At 35.5% G+C, this 20166-nt stretch overlaps 1 protein-coding gene across 20 annotated transcripts in view; it reads left to right on the top strand.

Moving 5' to 3' along the window:
* The window catches only part of LOC103612345 (metalloreductase STEAP2), an 80840-nt gene that overhangs the window by 25712 nt on the left and 34962 nt on the right, over window positions 1–20166 (top strand). For 7 of the 20 annotated variants that reach the window (XM_017729253.1, XM_017729258.1, XM_017729259.1 and 4 more), the window contains 17 exons: window positions 175–237; window positions 1583–1644; window positions 2665–2774; window positions 4450–4526; window positions 5984–6082; window positions 7918–8067; window positions 8192–8369; window positions 9107–9230; window positions 11223–11271; window positions 11356–11477; window positions 11958–12174; window positions 13028–13192; window positions 14447–14565; window positions 14989–15107; window positions 16125–16206; window positions 17452–17644; window positions 18179–18316. In XM_017729253.1, the coding sequence (XP_017584742.1) occupies window positions 175–237; window positions 1583–1644; window positions 2665–2774; window positions 4450–4526; window positions 5984–6082; window positions 7918–8067; window positions 8192–8369; window positions 9107–9230; window positions 11223–11271; window positions 11356–11477; window positions 11958–12174; window positions 13028–13192; window positions 14447–14565; window positions 14989–15107; window positions 16125–16206; window positions 17452–17644; window positions 18179–18316 (2067 nt within the window). Of the gene's footprint in view, window positions 1–174; window positions 238–1535; window positions 1645–2664; window positions 2775–4285; window positions 4419–4449; window positions 4527–5983; window positions 6083–7917; window positions 8068–8191; window positions 8370–9106; window positions 9231–11222; window positions 11272–11355; window positions 11478–11957; window positions 12175–13027; window positions 13193–14446; window positions 14566–14988; window positions 15108–16124; window positions 16207–17451; window positions 17645–18178; window positions 18317–20166 lie in introns of those variants that run through there. The other 13 variants (XM_017729255.1, XM_017729262.1, XM_017729256.1 and 10 more) reach the window with 13 other exon arrangements.

The raw sequence follows: 20166 nt of genomic DNA on the forward strand, positions 1-20166 counted from the left end.
TCCTCGGACTGAGAACAAGCCCCGCTTTGTACTCCGCACACAGCCTGGATTTACCTGTCCCCGGGTAAATTCACATTGGTTTAACGCGGCTATTTCACATTTTAAAAACCTTAAAAGCAAAATCTCGAAATTTAAAAAAGAAAAAAAAAAAAGTTAAAAGCGTTGCTTTTTCAGGATACCCAGTTGAGATCGGTGGATCTGGATCACGTCATCAAACTACTCAAAAGTTCGGACTCAGTAAGTAACCCTGATAACTCAGTAAGTAACCCTGGTACCTCGCTATCTCAGTTACACAGGCAGTAATGGGGCTTAGACAAATATTATGTACAGTTACTTTAGTGCACCCACCCTGAATAAACTCCAGCACAGGTGACTGGAGCTACAGAGCACAAAGCTGAGTATTTCTTCTGGTATTTGAATGCTTCTGGAGATGATAATTGTTATAAAAAAATTGTGCCAATTCTGGGTTTATGTTAAAAATACGTAGAGAAAGAGATCACACAGGCACTTAAAAAAGACAAAAGCATGTGCATTCAACAACTAGACGTGAAGAATTCTAGCCTGTTTGCTAATTTTAGAGTACTGAAACCTACAGTGGGAAACAGATATACATACAACCTTATTGAAAGTATGTCATGAATTCATGTAATTGTCCAAGTTAATTGCTAACAGTTCTCCAGGGAGGTGATTCTAAATGAAGGAGAAATGCACAAAGATCAATGTTGAAGAATAAATACAACTACCTAGGCACACAGGAGAAGCAGCATCTCATGGGCTTTTTCCAGATGATTTTTAGTTTCCACAAGATGATTTGGCAGATTAAATTCACTAAGCTATCAAATAATTTTGATCCAAAATATGGATAATTTATACTCTTAAACAAGAACTTGATTAAACTTAGCACATTTTAAATTAATTCCCCACAGAGAAGTATTTATATCTTTCCCCTCTCCCCCTTTTTTAATACAGAACTGATAGAATAAACTTGCTGTCTGAAGAAAAAAGTGCCAGATGATATTGTTTACTGCTTCTGTATAGAGCGTAAGATATATGATAAAATGCCCATAGGATTCTGGGCTTGTAGATTCCTGAAACGGCTTCCTGGCCTGCCTCAAGTTGCAGGTGCTCAGGAGAGCTGAGATGAATGCTGTACATTGCTGACACACCCTGACATATCCTCACTTCAGTTGTTTTCAGCTTTGAAGGCTGTTTCCTAGTGGTGCAGAGCACTCTAAGCCACTTAGATCTACATGCTTACACATTTATGTTGTGGGTGACATAGGTTTGACTTTCTTAGTTGCATTGCAAAGAATCCCAAAGAATTTAAGAGGACTCCACACGTTTGAACAGGAGTTTTTAAAAGCCTCTTCAGTTACAAGAGAACAGACTTCATACCTAGAAATGAGGCTTCATTGTGGAGTTAATCCTGCTGCAAAGCACTTTCAGAATTTCATTGTGTCTTGTAAACTTTTTAATCTGGTTTGCACTTTCATTTAAACTTAAAAGGGGATAAACATAATCGTTTAATGTTCTAGGGCAAACTGCAATTAAAACCTGCTTTTCATTCTTTTACTTAAGAAAGATTTGGAAAAAGAGCAGCTGAAAACTCTCAAGAAGGTAGTCAAGCATTTTGAAAATGGACTTGTATCCTTTTTGCCACTGTAGAATTCTGAAGTCATGGTGTTTTATGTATGGTAATACTCTGACTTTTCAGCCAAGTATTTGATGCTGTATTATGCTTCCACGTGGAGAATAGGGATGATCCACATACATCCTCACCACTAGCCTTCTTGTCTGCACACAGCCAAGGCTGCTAGGTTGGCAAGATTCTTGGATATTATATTCATTTGTCACAAAATTCAAAAGAGGGTTCTCACCTGTACAGCGGCCGAAATGTAACTGGTGTACTTTCAATTCAGAATAGAAAAGCATTATAATTGCCACTACTTAAGAAACAGCAGATAAAAAAGCAATGACTTCCAGTAAGGAGACATTTTAAGGAAAAATGAAGTCAGACTAACTTTTTTTCATGTTTACATTACAAAGTGAAAGGTTCCAATAATGAGACGTACTAGGAAGGGTGTCAGCATACAGAAAAATGTGATTAATTTCATACAGTTCAGATAACTGCACAGTGATTTAAGGCATCACACTACAGCTGAGTTGTGTACTTAAAGGCAGTTTCTATGAGTCAGTGGAATGGTAGTAACTTCTCAGTCTCAGTTATTTGTTCAGTTTTGATTTTGTGCCTCAATCTCAATATGTATTTGGGTCCAGATTTTCAAACTTCAGTTAGTCACTTGGGAATAGAGTAGAAAACAATTTAAATATCACAAGGCTGTCTCAGAATTTAGATAGGTAAATCTGACACTGTGATGTAAAACTTTCATCCTTCATTTTTAGAAATTTAGTGCTGAACTTCCAGTGAGTTTAGCTAAGAAGACAGCTAAGTCAGATTTGCAAAAGTTGTACTTATGTAAAAGTAAGGCTGCTTCAAAAAGCCTAAGTTTTGACTCACATACTTCTTTTAAACACCTAACTTTGGAAGCATTGGTCTTATTTTTTCTTGATTGTGTCTTTGAGGTGTGATGAGCACAGTTTTCAGCTTTTTCTTCTGATTCATAGTGGTACAACTATATTATTTCCTTAATTTTACATGAAAAGCCCCTTAAGAATGTAGCACAAATTACCAAAATTCTTAACCTGTGTGCAGAAAAAATGAATGAACAAGAAGCTTTCACTGAGCCTTTATGTGAACTTATTCAATTATTTGGGTAAGTACCTCAGCCCCTCTTTTAGGGACTTAAACACTGCTTATTAACATGTTTATACCTTTTCTAAGGCAACTGACATATCCATACAGTATCTATCTACAAAGCACCTGTATCTGCAAAGTATCCATTGTATCATCCTTCCTTTTCATCAACTGTCTTTTACTTGTGTCCAATTTCTGTTGACTTGAAGGAGGGGCCCATTTTAATAGTTCAGTATCTATGCAGTTAGATGCTACATAATTCAAAACTGTGTTGTACTTGGCCCCAGCTTGCTTGGAAGCAAGGTTCCCCAAGGTGTCTTATTGCCTAAGTCATTCTGGGACTGCTGGCCTCAAAAGATTCAGCAGCTAAGTAGTACTGAGGTGTGTTTTGCTGTTTCAGACAAGCTCTTAAGTGAGTTTAAAAACTTAGGGAGAATAAGGAAGAAAAAAAAAACAAACTGCCACATAGAAAATTAGCGGCATAGTAAAACAGTTATTCAAATACAGTTTTACATAGCTTCCTCTCAGCTGTTAGGCTTAATAAACAGAGAACTTCTCAGCTGAATCTTTTAGTTCCCTCATCACCCTCAGTTGTACTGCTTGTCTTTGCTGCCACGCAGTGGGGAATGAGGAGGTACATCATGGAGTTTAATTTTCTTTGGTGTTTGGTAGAAGCGTGACAAAACTGAGAATGAGTGTATAAAGTCGATAAAATGCAGCTGTGAGGCTTTTCATCTGTTAGAGCAGTTCAGCATTAATTGTGGTTTCTGCAATGAATATATTTTGGAAAATTGCACCCTTGGGTTTTGCTTTAATTTCTGTACTATGGAAATTACACCACAATTCACTACTACTTCGTATGACAGAGACTCCTTTAACCAGAGGCAGGGACTGGTTTGGTTTTTTTAGATTCATTTTCAGATACATTAATTTCTCCAGTAAAATATTCCATTGTTTCATAACTGCTTCTATTTACTTGTCTTCTTCCCACTTATTTTTTTTTTAATATCTTGTTTCTCCCTCCCCTGCTTCCCCCAACATTTCTTCCATTATTTTCTCTCTTCTTTTTTTTTTTCTCTGGCAGTGTTTACAGAGGTAAACCTACTGGAAAGCTGCTTCTACAGTATGTGCTGCAGAGACCTTAGCATAATACTGTAATGTTTACTGTCAGACAGTTTTTAGCACTTACATGTTTATGTCATATCTGAATATTTTGAATATGTTATTGAGGATTTATTAATATTCGGTTCTTAAAAATAAATTTGTTGTTGGGCTACTTGGAATCAGTTTATTTGCTTTACTTTTATCCATTTCAAGAGGTCTTGCCCAGAGATATGATCCCTTTTTTTCCACCTCTGCACATGTCTGTACATAGCCTAGCTCTGCAGTAGCCTGGCAGTGTCTAGGTTGTAGTTAGTCTTCCACATTTAAATTACATTTGTTTATTCAGCACATCTTGTTGCATCATATTTGAATTATGAAGGTATTATTTATGAATATGTACCACTAATTGCCAACATGTAATTGCAGATTGTGAAGCTCTCAGTGTAGAATCAGCATTGCAAAGAATGCGTTCATCCTGGAAAAAGTGTCCTTTTCTGCAAAAACTATCAAGGAAGAAGAGAAGAGCTGCTGAACTTTTCTGGTGACTTGATTAAAGCATAGCTGTAATATTTTAAAAATTCATTTTTCAGGTTACCATTTCAAAAAAAGAAATCATCTGATGAAATAAACTATTCCGTTGAAGTTTCACAATCCATTGCACACCTGGGTGAGTGTAACCTGATATGCCACAATAAAATTGTTATTATGCTACAATAAAATCAACTGTATTATTAGTAGGATTTTAATTTATTGTTACTCCTTAGTAAATGTAAGTAATTTCTTTAAATTATTCATTCAATCCTCTGTGCTTTATAGTATTAGAAACAATTTTTACTTTGCTCTACAGCTAACCTGTAGATTGGCTAGCAGAATTATCTATTTGCCAGTGTCAAAAGCTACATGAAAATACTTTATCAGTACAGATGAAGAATTAAACCTGTATATAGCCTGTTTCATTTCATTTTGATCTGAGGAATGGGGGTATTACTGTAAACACTGAAACCTGGGATGTGAGGAACACATATCCTTCCTGCTGCTTTGAAACCAAATGGAAGACACAAGTGAGAAACAGTAACTCCTGACTTCCAGCTCAAACCTTCAAAACCCAAAAGCCTGAGAATTATCACCTACAAAGGCAATGTACAAGACAGTTTAATGCCATGCCTTACTAAGAGCAATAGTTTCTGGCTTCAGCTTCCTGTTGCATCTGAGCCATGAGCTTCTGTCTTTCAGAAATCTCTTTTAGGAGTGCTGTGGAGGAAAAGGTGTCAAAGTCATGTCTTAATGTCACTGGACCTCTAAATGCCAAAATATCTTTTTGTGATCCTTTTACATCTTCTTTCATGTCATGTTTGTGATTTTCAAAGAAAATCCTGTAAGCACTGTAGGTTAAAAGGATTCAGAATAGAGCAAGAGTGATAGATAATATGGCTCAGTTAATAGTAAGACATAAATGGTAGAAAGGTAGCCCAATCAGCCTGTCACACATGAAAGAAATATCCTTGAAATGGGTAAAAAAAGACTCTTAGAAGTCTTTATTTTCACAAATCCAAGTCTAAAAAAGACTTTTAGAAGTCTTTATTTTCACAAATTCCAAGCAGAATGACCGCCTAGTTGCTGACAGTTCTCTTTAGAGTTGCATGTCAAAAAGACACTAAAATGCGAAAGATTGTGTATGTTATTCATATTACACACTGCTAGCTCTAGATGAAATTCTCTTGTGAGAAAGATCTCTTTCTATGCTCCCTTTATTTCATATCATATCTGCTTAGAAGAAGAGTTTTTGATGACGTGGTAATGATTGACAACAGCTTGGTGTAGTAGCTTTCCTCAGAATTCCACAACGTCTGGAATAAAATCCAGCGTCTTATAAGTCTCTGTAGCCATGAAACAGAAGGTAACTTTTTGATTAAACTTACACTACTCCTCTAATACCCCTTTGTCTTCTCTGGTGTGGGAGTCTCTGTCTCTTGAATATTTTATGAACTTTGCATTAGATTACAGATTTGTAGGGGATATGACCAAAGGTAATACTAGGTGCTGTAAAAAGAAGATACTGTGTTAAGAATACTTTCTAAAAAAATTGAAAAGTCTGTAAATTACATTTGTTTCTCTTTCTGACAGGTTACTTGATGAGAGTGCCAAGCTCTCAAGTTAAAATACAAATCTGTAAGTGTATTGTTAGCTTTTATAATATGGAGCTACCACGAAAACTACTTTCAGGTAAAGCACAGTATTTTTACTTTTTAGTGATCCCAGCTACTTTGAAGTGCCTCTTTTAATTAGCTATCGATGAATTTTTCTTTTTAACTGTGGTTGCTGTATCTCATATATTAAATATATAGCATATATATAATTGGCAAATGTGCAATTAACATGTTTTTATAGAGGTGCATACTCTAAATCTGAAAGAAGTTCATTATTGTACAAGGAATTAATTTTTACACTTACAGAATTAGCATTAAATAGCATCCAGAAACTGTGAACTGATATGAGATCTCTGAAATGTGGGTAGCGGAGGGGGAAAAAAAGTAGTTAGGATCAGAATTATAAGAAGAGAAATGTAGTTTTCTGCTTGCTTATATGTAGCCTGGAGAGAAGCGGCTCTGGTTTCACTTGTGTTGTGAGGGATAGATCTGAGCCTCTCTAAATTTGATTGAGTTTGTATTATATGGACACATTTGAGCATAGGTTTGAATAAATCATGTGACTTGTCTCTACAGAAAGAGGCTATGCATGAACTCAGGCATGGTCAGAATCCACTGTTACATAATTCCTTTGACTCTTAGATGGTGCCAGAGACTGTTGTCAGGTGAAGTCAGTCGCGGATCCCCTCCCTCAGGGGCACAGCATCACTGTGCTCTGAGACAGCACTGGATTGATAGGCAGCCAAACGTCAGGTGAACATTGCCACAGTCTGGCTTACAAGTGCAGGTCAAGGAGCATGCTTGATGTCAATGTGCTCCCCTGCTGCGTTCACGCAGTGTGATACTAGTCCTGTGCCCTCTTACAAGTTTTCATTTATTTTAGGAGGCCTAAAGAAGCTGCAGCTACTACAGCCCTTTCAAAATTCTAGAATTATGAAAGCATCCAAATCTGTTTTTACCTTACGAACAAGACTCAAATCCTGCAAGTAGCTCTGTGTACATTTAGTTCTGTATCTGTAAATAATTCCATCAGGATAAGTGAATGTAATTGAGCAATGTTATTCTTCTTCTGATTTGGAAAATAAGATATGTTATCTTAAAACGAAGAATGTGTTTCAGTGTGATTTTATAAAGTCAAATATTTCATCTCTAAGAATATATGTAAATCTTGCCAAAGTTCGACCCTGCAGAGTTCTCTTATCTATAAAGTAGTATCAACTTGGAGCCTATCAGAGTTTATGCTTAGTTAAATCTCATTTCACCATGTGCATTATCTGTATTTATCAAGCTTGTACTTCATGACATTAGACATACATATATTTATATATATACACACACATATATATTTAAGCTGCTTAAGATAAAATTTAATTTCATGAGTTATCATCTATAAATATAAATTTATTTTCTCAATGTTTCACCTTCCCCATAATTCAGTAATAAAATACAGATTTGCATATGCATGGACAAAAGTAAAAACAGACACATTAAAAAGTCAACCTTGTAAATCAAAGTTTGGATTCACCTATTTTAAGTAATATGATGATAGAATGCAATAATTCTCTAGTGAACAGGCTACCGAAGAGAACTAGGTTGTGCACCAACAACTTCCTGCATGACTGAAGAAAGTTTTTCACCTCTATAACCCTGCTTTTGCTTTCATTGTCTAAATCCTAAGAAACATTTAATTTATGTAGCATTTAAGTCTGCTTGAGAGTGAGTCTGTTGGATATGTTTTAGGCACTATTCAGATACAAGAAAAGCAGGTCTTGTGTATTGGATTTTTTTTCTTGACTGCTTGAAATATGGTACTTGATTCTCAATTCTTTCCTGAGAAAGGATGAACATTTTATGAAATAACCAAAATTCTGAGTATTTATTGCATTATAACTAAAGCTATTTTATATGCAGGTTACCAGCCAACAAGTGCAAGCTATAAAATCCAGATGGCTGAAGTAGGAGGATTAGCAGAAACTCTTGTTTTGTCACTAGCATTAGTTGAAAATCAACTTATTGAGAAATTGTGGGTACTCAAAGCTCTCCAGCATCTTTCCATCTCTGGTTAGTACAAACTGTTCTTTCAATAATCTCATTACCACTGATCCTAGATCATTTGTTCTGTGAACATGCCTGAAACAATTACTGGCCTACAGAGAATTAATTACTCATATTTTCATAATTTCAGGAAGAAATTGTGGACTAATGGTGAAGGCCCAAGCAGCCAGCAGGCTCTGTTTGTATCTAAATGGTGCTGATCCCTCAGGACAGCTGGTGTTCCGTTCCTCAGATATCCTATGGAACCTGCTAGAAAACACCTCAAAAGAAGAAGTTGTTAATCAGCTCAGTACCTTGGAATGTGTACAGTAAGTCCATAGAGTATTTTATGAATTAATGTTGTAATTTTGGAGACATCTAAAGTATTCTGTGGTGTACCATTTTGTTTGAAATTGACTGAGAGAAATGCAAATGGATCTCTTATTATGTCCTCATTAAGTTTTCAGTATTAACACAGTTGTTGCTGTTATAGGGCAAGAACAAGGTGTTCTGCTGCACAGTGCAGGAGAAATAACCCTGTCTGTTGCTTTATACCATAAAAAAGTTAATTGCAGCATTTTCAAGCTCCCACGTTAGGCTCAACAGGCTAGTATTCCTTCAATGTTGAAATGCTTATGTTATAAAATTAGAAGGAATTTCTATGCCATGATATACAAGGTTTATTTCTAGATCCTCTGCTGGAGTAAATAACAGGTTCTTCCTGTTAGACTGTTTTAAGTATTTAAGATTAGATATTTCTTCTCAATCATCATTCAGCAATGTCCAGTTCCACGGTTGAGTAAATACTGTGTCTTTGCAATAATTAATTACAAAACAAACAGTGGAAGGTGCAATTTTTAATACATGCATCTTGCATATATGAATAAATTGGATGTCAAGTGGTACCCAAAAGAGTCCATTTCATAATAAAGTTTTAAGTAATTTCACTTGCAGTTAAACCCTAAGGCTTTGAAAAGTATGATTCTGAATAAGGATTCATATACATGGAGCTGTCTAACATTAGAATATCAAAGGAAAGGTAAAATGCATTTCATTTTCTTTTAAGTGCTTTGAAAGAAGTATTTGTAGACCTTCTCATGCATGGCTTCCGGCGCTGCGATTATCAGCTACGGAATGACCTCTTGGTGATTGCCACATTAGTAGCTGAAAACCCTGCAGTGCCCATGGTTGTAAGTATTTAGAGTTGTATTCCAAAGACTAATCTCTTCTCCTATGCTGTCGTAGGCTCAGTATTCTTCCCCATTAGGGTTCTAATATTTTTTCCTACTGTGTTTCAGAGCTTTTTTCTTTCTTGGGTTTGCTGAGCAAGAAAACATTTTTTCTTTCTGCAATTGTCTTTACCTCAAAGAGAATTAAAATCTGTAGGTCATTAGCCCAGACTACTAGTGTCAACCTTATTTAATACTTAGAAAATCGCATTAACGTTATTTATGTACAAAAGTTAATGTTAACTCTTGATTTCTTGTACGGAGTCTTGAACGTGCCATTCTCCTATAATGAGTTTCGCACTAAATCTCATTTGTTGTTTGAAGATGTAGACTATATTCATATGACCCAAATTCAATGTGTGCCTCATAACTGGGAACAAGAAGGGTTGTCCAAAAATCAGCTCAGGAGCTCTAAGTAAGATTCTGAGAAAATAATTACTTAGATCCAGTTAATAAGAGGCACATAAATTCTTCTAAAGACTACATCACATAATGCACTACCATGACTTTCCTGAAATGTGGATGACTCATTCTTTTGTAATATCCCAGAATTTTTATGAGAAACCTGCAGAGAAATTAACTTTTTATAGATGTTAATATTCCTTTAGTCTCTTGTTTTACAGTTAAGATTTAGAACTTCAAATGAAGTTGTGACAAACATATTGAATAATTAAGCAGTCAAATCCCTGTGGATCTATTGGCTGTTCAGGAATATATTACTTTCTTCTTGAATAGAAGTTTTCCAGTTGGCTGTATTACTAAACAGATGTTGTAGTCTGTAATGAATCTTACAGACTTTTCATTCAAGCTTTTCATTTAACACTAACTAGTATGAAATGTCTGTTGTACTAGAGCAGCAACATATTTGATGTCTAGAACATTCAAATTGTTTATCTGGCTGTAGAAACAGGGCATTTTTTTCCTACAAGATAAGTAAACAGGATATGTATTTTTAATTCCTTATACTAAAAGGAAGAAAAATTGTTTCTATGCAAAGAAAATATTAAAACAATTTAGGTTCTTTACTCTCAGCCTGCCTCGAGATTTTACAAGGTATAAATATCCGGTAGGAAAAACGTTAATATTACCATTTAATCCTGCCTTATAGATTATACTAGAGAAATTTGCTTCAGAATGTTCCTTTTTTCTTAATATACTATCCAAGCAACTTCAGAAAAGTCAGTCTTGTATTTTACATAGTTCAAAAATCAGCATAAGAATCTGAGCCTTTGAAAAGGAAAACAGTTTTCTCATCACAACCAAACTAAAATATATGTAAAATTCATAATGATAATTATTTCTCTGTGTTAGAATAAAACTGTGTGTTTGTTAATTGCTTCAGAAACAAAACTCTCTTGCCTCTAATGTCCTGCATAGACGCTTCCTGGCTTTGGTCTTATCCGTAGTTATATTAGACATTACTGTCCTTCTCCTAGCTCTCTAGGAGCTATGATTTACAAGATTTTATTTTCTGAGCTTTTCATGTGTGATATTGGCAAGTTCTTCTTGTCCATACATGCAGTTTTTATATGTTTACTTGTAAATGCATTAAACTTGAAGTGTATTGGTCTGCATAACTGAAGCCACAAAATTGTATGTACTGATGACCCTGATGTAAAACATGAACAAATGCATTTTTAAAAACACAGCTCTAAGAGCACTGAGAATATGGGTTTCTTGTGTTAGATTATAGTAGTGAATACATTTCCCCACAGAAGTTCAGACTTGTACTGAATGAAACATGGGTTTTATTGTACCCTTAGGACTGCAGTTAGTTATTGTTGTATAATGTCCAAATGGTTGACCTCTTCTTTGATAAAATTCTGTTTATCCTGCCATAGGATACATTAAATTCCGTGTTCTGAAGAAGAATGCCAAACCAAAATTAAATCATAAGTCCTAATGTCACTGCAATTTAATGTAATTAATGTATGTTTTTTGAATGCCTGTTAGGAAAGTGGATTTGCAGAGCTGTTAATAGTACTTGCAACATTTACTGAAGGTAAGAGATTCCATACTGCATAATTACACAATTTTTGCCTTTAATTATGATTTTTTTGTAACTTATCTACAATTTCCTTCATAGTTAGACTTCCCAATCCCTTGGTAAAAGGTTTTAAACTTACCTACTCTTATGAGGACTTTGAGATGAAGAAGTTACTATTTAATGTAATAGCAATCTTATCTAAAGACCCATCTGCTGCACAGGTAAGTTGTAATAGAACAGAAATAATAAGTAAAAAAAAAACCAAACAAAAAAAGACAAAGGAATCACAAAAATATTACTTATCTGTCCATCTGGCATAGCCCAGTACAGTGAAGTTATCTGTTCTCCAAATCAGGAATTCATGCATAGCTTCAGACCAAGTCCTGCTGTTGGAAAGCAGCATACAATTTCTGTTTTAGAAAGTTACAAACTTGGACCGTGCTAGGAAAATTGCTGACAAGTGACTGCAGAGCATTATTGAAATATACCAGAAGAACATAATAAAATTTAACAAACCACAGTCTGTGGGAAATCTACAGAATATAAAGAGAATTTGCCTGTACTTGCAGTGTTCATGACATAGTTTCTCAATAAAAAAAAAATGTTGTTAGTGTAGGACAGATAAAGTTGACTCATGCTTTAGATTTTTCTTATTTGTATGTGAAACCTGTAAACTCTCTCTCTTTTTCTGGACTCTGCAGCTCCTCAGTGAAAATCATGTGATGCCAGCTTTACTTTATTATGTAAAACCAAATCAAAGGCCTGGATTTCATGAGTGGTCTGCTGCTCAATATGAAGAATTACAGCTTCATGCAATTGCTGTTTTAGCTTCGGTGGTTCCTGTGTTAGTAGATAAATATTTGTCCTGCCAAGCGAATACTCTTCTCCTTGTGTTCCTAGAATGGTGTATAGGCCAAGGTCAGTGGGTGCTCATGGCTTTCACACACAGGTAACCTCAAAACAGTTCAGCTGAACTTACTTTCTTTGGCAGGAAAGGAAAATGTAAAACTCATGATGTCAGAATGATTGTTTTTCGATAAGTCACTTAGGAATGAAATGTTTCCAAAAAAACAAACAGCCATCCTTTTTTTTTCTGCTGATGGATAAGCTGGTGCCCCTTTCCCTGTGTACCACTATACTGATATTCCTCCATCTGTGTGGGCAGCCAAACACCTCTACTGTCTGTGTTTTATATGAGCCAGGAACTTCCCTTGTGGCCAAGTGAGACCAGTAATTCCTGCCATGAGACAGGACACGTTAACTCAGAGAGACAGGGTGCGGACTAAAGCTGGCTTCTGAGCATCAGATCAGAGTGTGGGCTAAGCAAAAAGATAACTAAGGGCACTCAGTTTTGTTGACCAGATTTCTAAGGATAGATATTTTTCATAATAAAATTGGTATGTCTTCCTGGGAAGAGATTTTTATTTGGGTTGAATGGAGATCAAAATGTTGCTATTAAATGTCATGCTAAAGAACATATTTTGAGTTTTGAAAACTGCTCATGAACCTAGTAAGGTTAAAAAATGTATAATAATTTCAAATGTTGACCAAAATCTTACCTTTCTTATGCATGTAAAAAGTATAGTCATACACGGAAAGGCATATTACTAGATGGTTTTAAACAAGAGTAATTTCTAACTTCAAGGGGATTTGGGGGTTTTTGTTGTTGTTGTGTTTTGGGGTGTTTTTTGGTTTTATTTTTCCTGAGCACATTATCATTCTGAACATACACTGTCTGCAAAAACTACTATTCATTGATGTTGCTCCACAGATCCTTTCTTTGGTCAAGGTAACAGTTTCCATGGAACAGGTGGTTGTGGCAACAAACTTGCACAAATGCGCTATGGCCTCCGAGTGCTGAGATTTGTTGTGTCCCTTTATGATGATGCTGTGAACATTAATTTGTGTGACCAGGGAGCAATTAGCCAGCTACTGGGTAAAGCACAATTTGTATTGCTGTTGTTTAATTAGTACATTTCTGTTGACACTAAGAATGTTCATGTATTTTTGTGTGCTGTGTTTTTAGTGTGTTATTCCTTTGACTGCTGAAAAACTAAAAAACCTCTACCAGTTAATCCAAAATGTAACTGATTTTATTTTAAATTTTTTTACGTTTCAACACCCATTGAATGAATTAAGCAAAACAGACAGTTCTAAAAGTCTAGGTGTTTAATTTCAGAGCAAAAGCTGCCCCTTCTCGCTTTATGTTGCTGCATTTGGTACATCTTGTTTTCATAGTGGTAGCCCCCAGAAACTCCAGCCCACGAGTATTTTTCCACCTAAATCTATTACAGTGTTGCTTTCCACAACTCCTCTTTAGTGCAGAATAAAATTAATAACAAGGTGCCTTTGTATGAAAAACATGAAGAAAAAAAGCAGAACAAAACTGCTTAACCACTGCTCCTGCAATTTTAGAGCATTCATTTCCTGTTCAGTAACACATACCTACTGTAAAATTTTGGTTTAAGTTCCAAAACAAACTGGTTTAAGTTCTTTTCTTACAGTAACAGAAAGTTTTCAGTACTCTGAAGGAAACAAAACAGGAAAGATCCTTTGGAATTCAAAGAGTATGTTCTAATAAAAAGCCTAGAAATGAAGTATTTTATAGCCTCAGTTGAACTCCAGTGAAAACTCAGTGGAAACCTACAGCTTTTAGTGAAAGCAAAATTAACACTATACCTTACATATCAGAATCAAGTAACTTTTCTTACTCTAGGGGAGCTTTGTGTATGAATGCCCTCTTTCACATAGTGGCTCCAAGGCAGATTTTCTCAGCAATGGTGGTATTTCATGTCTTTCCCACATTTCCACTGTCAGTACAAACGTTTGTGAAGCTGCACAATAGAGTGAACCAGTAAGTTTGTTGTCTTTTTCTAAGAGTTCCTTAATTCACATCAGGTCCCTGAATTCCTTGCACTGGCACAATACAAGGGGCAGCACAGAGTCTGAACAAGGGAGAAATCAGTGCAAACTGCTGTCCTTAACTCTGTCACCAAGAGTAAAGGCCATGAAACTGCAGCATCAAAGTGCTGCACTTCTGTAAGCTGTTATAAAAACACAGGAGATAAAACTGAACTTACTTTAAAAATCCTTTCATGTAAATTTGAGTTTTTTTAAAAAGCAACAGCTGTAATAGAATTTTGAATTGTGTATAGGGGCATTCATATATATAAAATATATCCATTTACAGACATCTTAAAGTATGCAGCAAACAAATCTGAAGAGAAGGAAAGTACTCTTCTACTGGAAATCCAAGCTGATACCTTATTTATTTTGTCTGTTCTCTGTGATAATGATCTCCACAGAAAGGTATGTATCTTTCTACCTTATACTGTGCAGACATTGCCAAAACATGTTATATTTTCATTTAAGGGACACTTTTTTTCTGTTTTAATTTAAAAGCAGGTGTCAACTGTTGTTAACAAGTCATGTTTCTTGACACAGCTAAAATGCAAAAACATTCAGAAATCCACTAGCAAGTGTTGAAGATACTTGATTGTTAATTTACATTATTTTGAAACTGATATATGGAAGTGTGTTAAGAAATGAATTAGCACTTTGGAAAAACTGAAAATCTCTTTTTCTTGTGTATAAGGAGTATGTCCTGCTTTTGTGGACCAAATTTATTACAATATAAATACTTACATTTCTCAGTTTCCATTGTATTTTCTTACATGTTTACATTTAGTAAATATTGCTTAAGAAACATTGCTTTAATTAACATTTCAACAGGAACTCTTCAGCTGTGAAGGAATTGCTATACTTATCCCATTCTTTAAGATGGATCCAAAGAAGTTATATAGTGGATTAGGCCACAATTGTCTCCTCCTCAGTGCACTCGACTGCTTGTGGTTAGTGAAGTATTTTTGCATCAGTAACTCGGAAAAACTCTTGTATTTTTTAGGTCTGCAGTGCTATGATCTTTCTCTGCACATATAGGCCTTTCTTCTATTTACAATGTACAAAAATTCTTAATAAAATTTGACTAATTAAAAATGATGCAAATGAAATAGAAAATCTTACATGCAGTATGTTCCAAATATAGATTCAGTATGACAGCCTCACTCCCTGCACTGAGTGACCTCCTGACATGCAGAGCTACTCAAGACTTTCTAAGAGATGCATATGGCTAGAATCTGTAAATAACTTTAGAGAAGTAAACAGTACTCAAGAACAGACCAATATTAACAAAAAACTGTGTAAGCATAAGAATTGTTTGTAAACTGGCTATATTGGGCCAGAAAGATTGCCAATACATAGGAGGAAAATAAAAAGTTCATTTGTTCTAAGGCAGAGGTTGGTAAATACTTGAAAACCGAATATGTTTGCTGGGAGAAAATACTGATGCAGGAGATCTCTTTAGTTTCTCTGTTAATGATCATAGCTGAGGAAATAAGGAAGCAAAACCAGCATGAATGCTGGCTATATGATTATTTTAATCTGGGAGACGCAAACCATTGCCAAAAAAATGTCTTGCTTGACTCACCCCCTTGATTTTGCTGGCAGAAATATTCACACAGCCCTACAATAAACCAGATTAGGGACATGATCTGGTTAAATTTTAAGCTCGTTTGCTGAGTTCGTTTCAGTTTAAATACATACTCCAATTCATTGTGAACCTGCCAAATTTCTTAGGCTGCTTCAAGGAAGATGTGCCATCTGCAGGAGAAGAAAGAGCAGTCAAGCAGGGTATATTTAGTTATAGGTGTAAATGAAAAGGCACGTGAAACATGATTTTTCTACTCCCTGAAGGTATGAAGCACATTGCATACCAAATGGTATGCAATTCAACAAAATAAATGAGACGGTTGTAGAATGTTCTGAAGCATAGAAGTGTTTCTACATAAGTGAAATTATTTCTGTTTAAGGTCCTGTGTCATTGGATGTTACACTGGAGAGGACTATTTTATTGAAAAACAGGGCATTTTTCTCCTTCTGGATTTGTTGGCAGTAGGTATTTTTATTATTGGTTTTGTAGAATGAAAGAGTAGGAAAACAACATGGAAAATTGCATTATTTTTGCTGCAGTATCTCCTAAGACTGTTATACTACAAAAAAAACCAAAAACAAAAAATCAGTGCATTTAATTCTCTGAGACAGACCCAGACATCTGCTCAGAATTTATTGTATAGATTTTCCCTGTATCTTTTTTCTTTTTTTTTTTTTTTGTTAATACATATTTGACAGAGGGAGTTTTTAATTTAACAGAACTATACTATTTTTGAAAAGAAAACTCAAACTATGCTCGTAGTTTGGAAGACACCTCTCTTTAGAAAAGCACTTCAGTGCTTCATATTGAAGTTAGTAAGAACACTTGATGGCTTTAACAGTTTTTATGTTTGAAGTTACTTTGTACGTGTATCTTGTGTGTATGGCTACTTCTGGGGATCTTGGACACAGAGCTGGCACAGACATTTCACCTCTTAAAAATAAAAACACACCTTCCTTCATTCATTCACTCCTCATTCTTACTGGCTGTGCTGCCAACCCCTGATGTTCTTGCAGTCCAAGGCTGCAGACCCTCAGAATAACAGAATCATAGAATGGCCTGGGTTGGAACGGACCTCAAAGATCATCCAGTTCAGCTCCCCTGCCATGAGCAGGGACACCTTCCAGTAGACCAGGTTGCTCAAAGCCCCATCCAGCCTGTCCCATCCAGCCTTTGGGGCTGGGACATCCACAGCTTCTCTGGGCAAGCTGTTCTAGTCCCTCACCATCCTCAAAGTAAGGAATTTTTTCCCAGTACCTAATCAAAACCTACCCTCTTTCAGTTTGAAGCCCTTGCCTCCTCTCAGCTGCTGCCAAAAGATCTGGCCACAAAACACAAGATGTGCTGTACTGCTCAGTCTCTACCTTCAGAGTCTGTTTCTTACAACAGTAAACTTTGGTAGCAGTGTATTCTCCAGCACACGATCCTGGAGGCATGTACACAAAACCTACTGAGTAATTCTACACACAGGAATGTGCATCTTGTATGATCCTACACTCATACCCCTCATGTTCCTTGATTTATGGAACTTTGCATAGCAGGATTCCAGAAACTTTAAGGATTTACATGTTTATACGTGAGTTTTGTGCAAAACTAGTGATGAAAAGCTTGCAGTTACTTGATTACATATTACACAGTTTCTCAGAAGGTAGACATCCCTGTGTTTTGAACAGTTTAAAGCTTTCTTTACTTTTTCCTTGACCAAGTTAAAGGAAAAGAACCTGTGCAATATAATTCTTGGAATCCTGGTTGAATTTTGTGACAACCCTAAAACCACTTTGCATATGAGTATCTGGCGAGGGAAGAGAGATCAAACAGCTGCTAACCTTCTAATACAGTTATGGAGACAGGAGGAGTTGGATTTGGGAGTCAAACGTGATCGATATGGAATGATTGTTGGTAAGTTTGATGATACGTGTGAAACTGTGACCAGTCCAGTAAAATAATGACATTATTTTCTTTTGTAGTCTGAATCCTGGTGACAGTAAATATCAGCATTTATAACTTTACACTGTAATCCTTACCAAACCTAAACTATCTTCTGTTTCATTTGTTTTCTATTTCGTTTTATTTTTTCGTTTATTTTCTTTTCATTCTGGCCACTATATAGCATTTTCTACATCAACTGGGAATTAACCAAGTATTGAACAGAACCATGACCAGCTTTTCCAATTCTGGACAGTTAAACTACTTAATTTCTTCCACAATAGGTATTGTGTTTTGTTGTATGGTGTAAAAAGAAGTGAGTGGTATTCTCACAAATTTTTGGTCATGCTAATTAAAATTTCCTGACCAAATATTACGTTCAAATTCTTGGCCAAACAATCAAAATTATTTACATGGTGTCTACAGAATAAGATGGATTTCCTCTAAGTTTGGGAACCTACTACCTCTTCATTTTTCTACTCTGGTTTTGTGTTTTTATATTATTAGACATTAAGAAACCTATTGCTACCAGCTTCCAGAGACAGCAAAAGGTCATTCCTGTGCCTGCCAACTGTCCCACCTTTGCCATCATGGAAATTTCAGAGAGCATACGGGCAAAAATTTATTCATTATTTTGCAAGCTAGGTAAGACAAATTAGTTGCCTTGTCAGTGTCATATTTGTCATTAAACTTCTTCACCGGTGATCGATAAAGTCACTAGAAAAAAAAACAAGGTCAAAGGAAACATTGAGATGCATCATCAATACTCTCTAATTAATAGATGCTTGCTCATTATGTTTTTAAAAGTCCTTGTTTGAGATTTCAAGACTTCCCCACTACTTTGCTGCCCGTACCACTAGGAAGAGTTTTCTTAGGACTAAACCTAAAGTTTGTTTGAAATTCTCTGCAATTTATTTTCCCACACACGATATCTCTTTCACATATTTTAGCACTTCTACATTTATTTCTTTAGATTTAAAAAGGTATTACTCATTGATTGCATTTTCTAACATAATCTCTAATTGTTCTTTTTTTTTTCTGGAGTCTTTCCAATTTATTCAAATTCTTCCCAAAACTGAACACAGTACTCCAACAGAAGCCTCAGAGCCAAATAGAGTTACGTTATTCTACACATCTTGTAAATAACCATTCAGACATTAATGTAACAATAGCTGTATTCTTAGGGGCATGATATTGTTTGCTCATTCAACTTAGAATGTTGTACAGTCATCTACCATCCTGGGTTAGTACAGATGGCTATTCCTACAATTAGAATTTTTTATTTGTCCTTACTGAATTAAATTCTGTGGTTTTAGATAATTTTTCAGAGTGGCAAGATTAATTTGCATTTTAATCTTTTATTTCAAAGTGTGGCAGTTCCTCCTAATTTTTTGGTTTTTTACACACTGAATATGAATACTCATTATACCCTTGTCTTAAAACCTAGACTGAAGTCAAGATAAGTGATAAATTCTTCCACATCCATGAGATTTTTTTCTGTCTGTAGACAAAAGCTGGGTCTTAGTTTTCAGTAATTCATGTTGGATATTAATTTTTTTTGCTGTTAACATTTAGCTGCATAAACATTATTTGTCTAATTACTGGTTTCAGGGATTTTCTTGTAGGCTTACTTTTGTTTTCATGTCCATCCTCTGCAGGTTCAAAGATAATCAGTAATTGTTCTGAGATTGCTTCAGCCAGTTCTCTGCTTTACCTAGAGAATGAACTGGTTCGAAAACACCCTTAGTTTCTCTAATAATTTATAGCTATTTGCTCCTCTGTTGTAACCCAGGTTCTTACTAATTTTAGTAGTGTTAATTATATTAAATGTTGGATCACAGCTGGATTCTTTACTAAAATAAAAAGGCATAAGATTTTCTTCCAGCTTTCTCCTATATTCACAGATACCTTCCACGTTAGTTATATATATTGTCCTGTGAAGTACTAAGATGATATGAAAGATAATAACATATGGAAATATTTTATAGTCTTCTCTGCAACTTCCTCTTACTATTAAGTTCAATAACAGCCTGTAACACAATGATCTAGAAAAGCAGTGGTGGTAAATGGTCTTTATTTACGGTATTTCTTAGCTTCAAAACATGATGTAATTATACTCTAGACAGATGCTACTTTCCCAGTTACCACACAGATGATATGATGAAGTCTTGAAAGAGATTTGATAGACTGTGCTTAGATTTTTTTAAAATTAAGTACCATTATCATTCAGTGTGAAAAAAAATGTAACATAGTCTCAGCAACCATACTTCCTTGTCTTATTCTTTTACACATACTAGAAACATTTTTAAAAGATGGAGTCATGATGCTCAAGGCATTATGCTGAAGACAAAATCTACAAGGTGGAGGACAACCTCATTACACAGCTTTGGAACAAAGCACCAGTATAATTTTCCTGTTGGCTACTTCACAGTTAAAGCAAACTCTTTATGTGCTGAACTGCTGCCCTAGAACCGGTGATCTGTAGAGTCAACTGT

This window comes from Corvus brachyrhynchos, unplaced genomic scaffold (assembly GCF_000691975.1).
Source record: "Corvus brachyrhynchos isolate BGI_N302 unplaced genomic scaffold, ASM69197v1 scaffold142, whole genome shotgun sequence".
NCBI lineage: Eukaryota > Metazoa > Chordata > Aves > Passeriformes > Corvidae > Corvus > Corvus brachyrhynchos.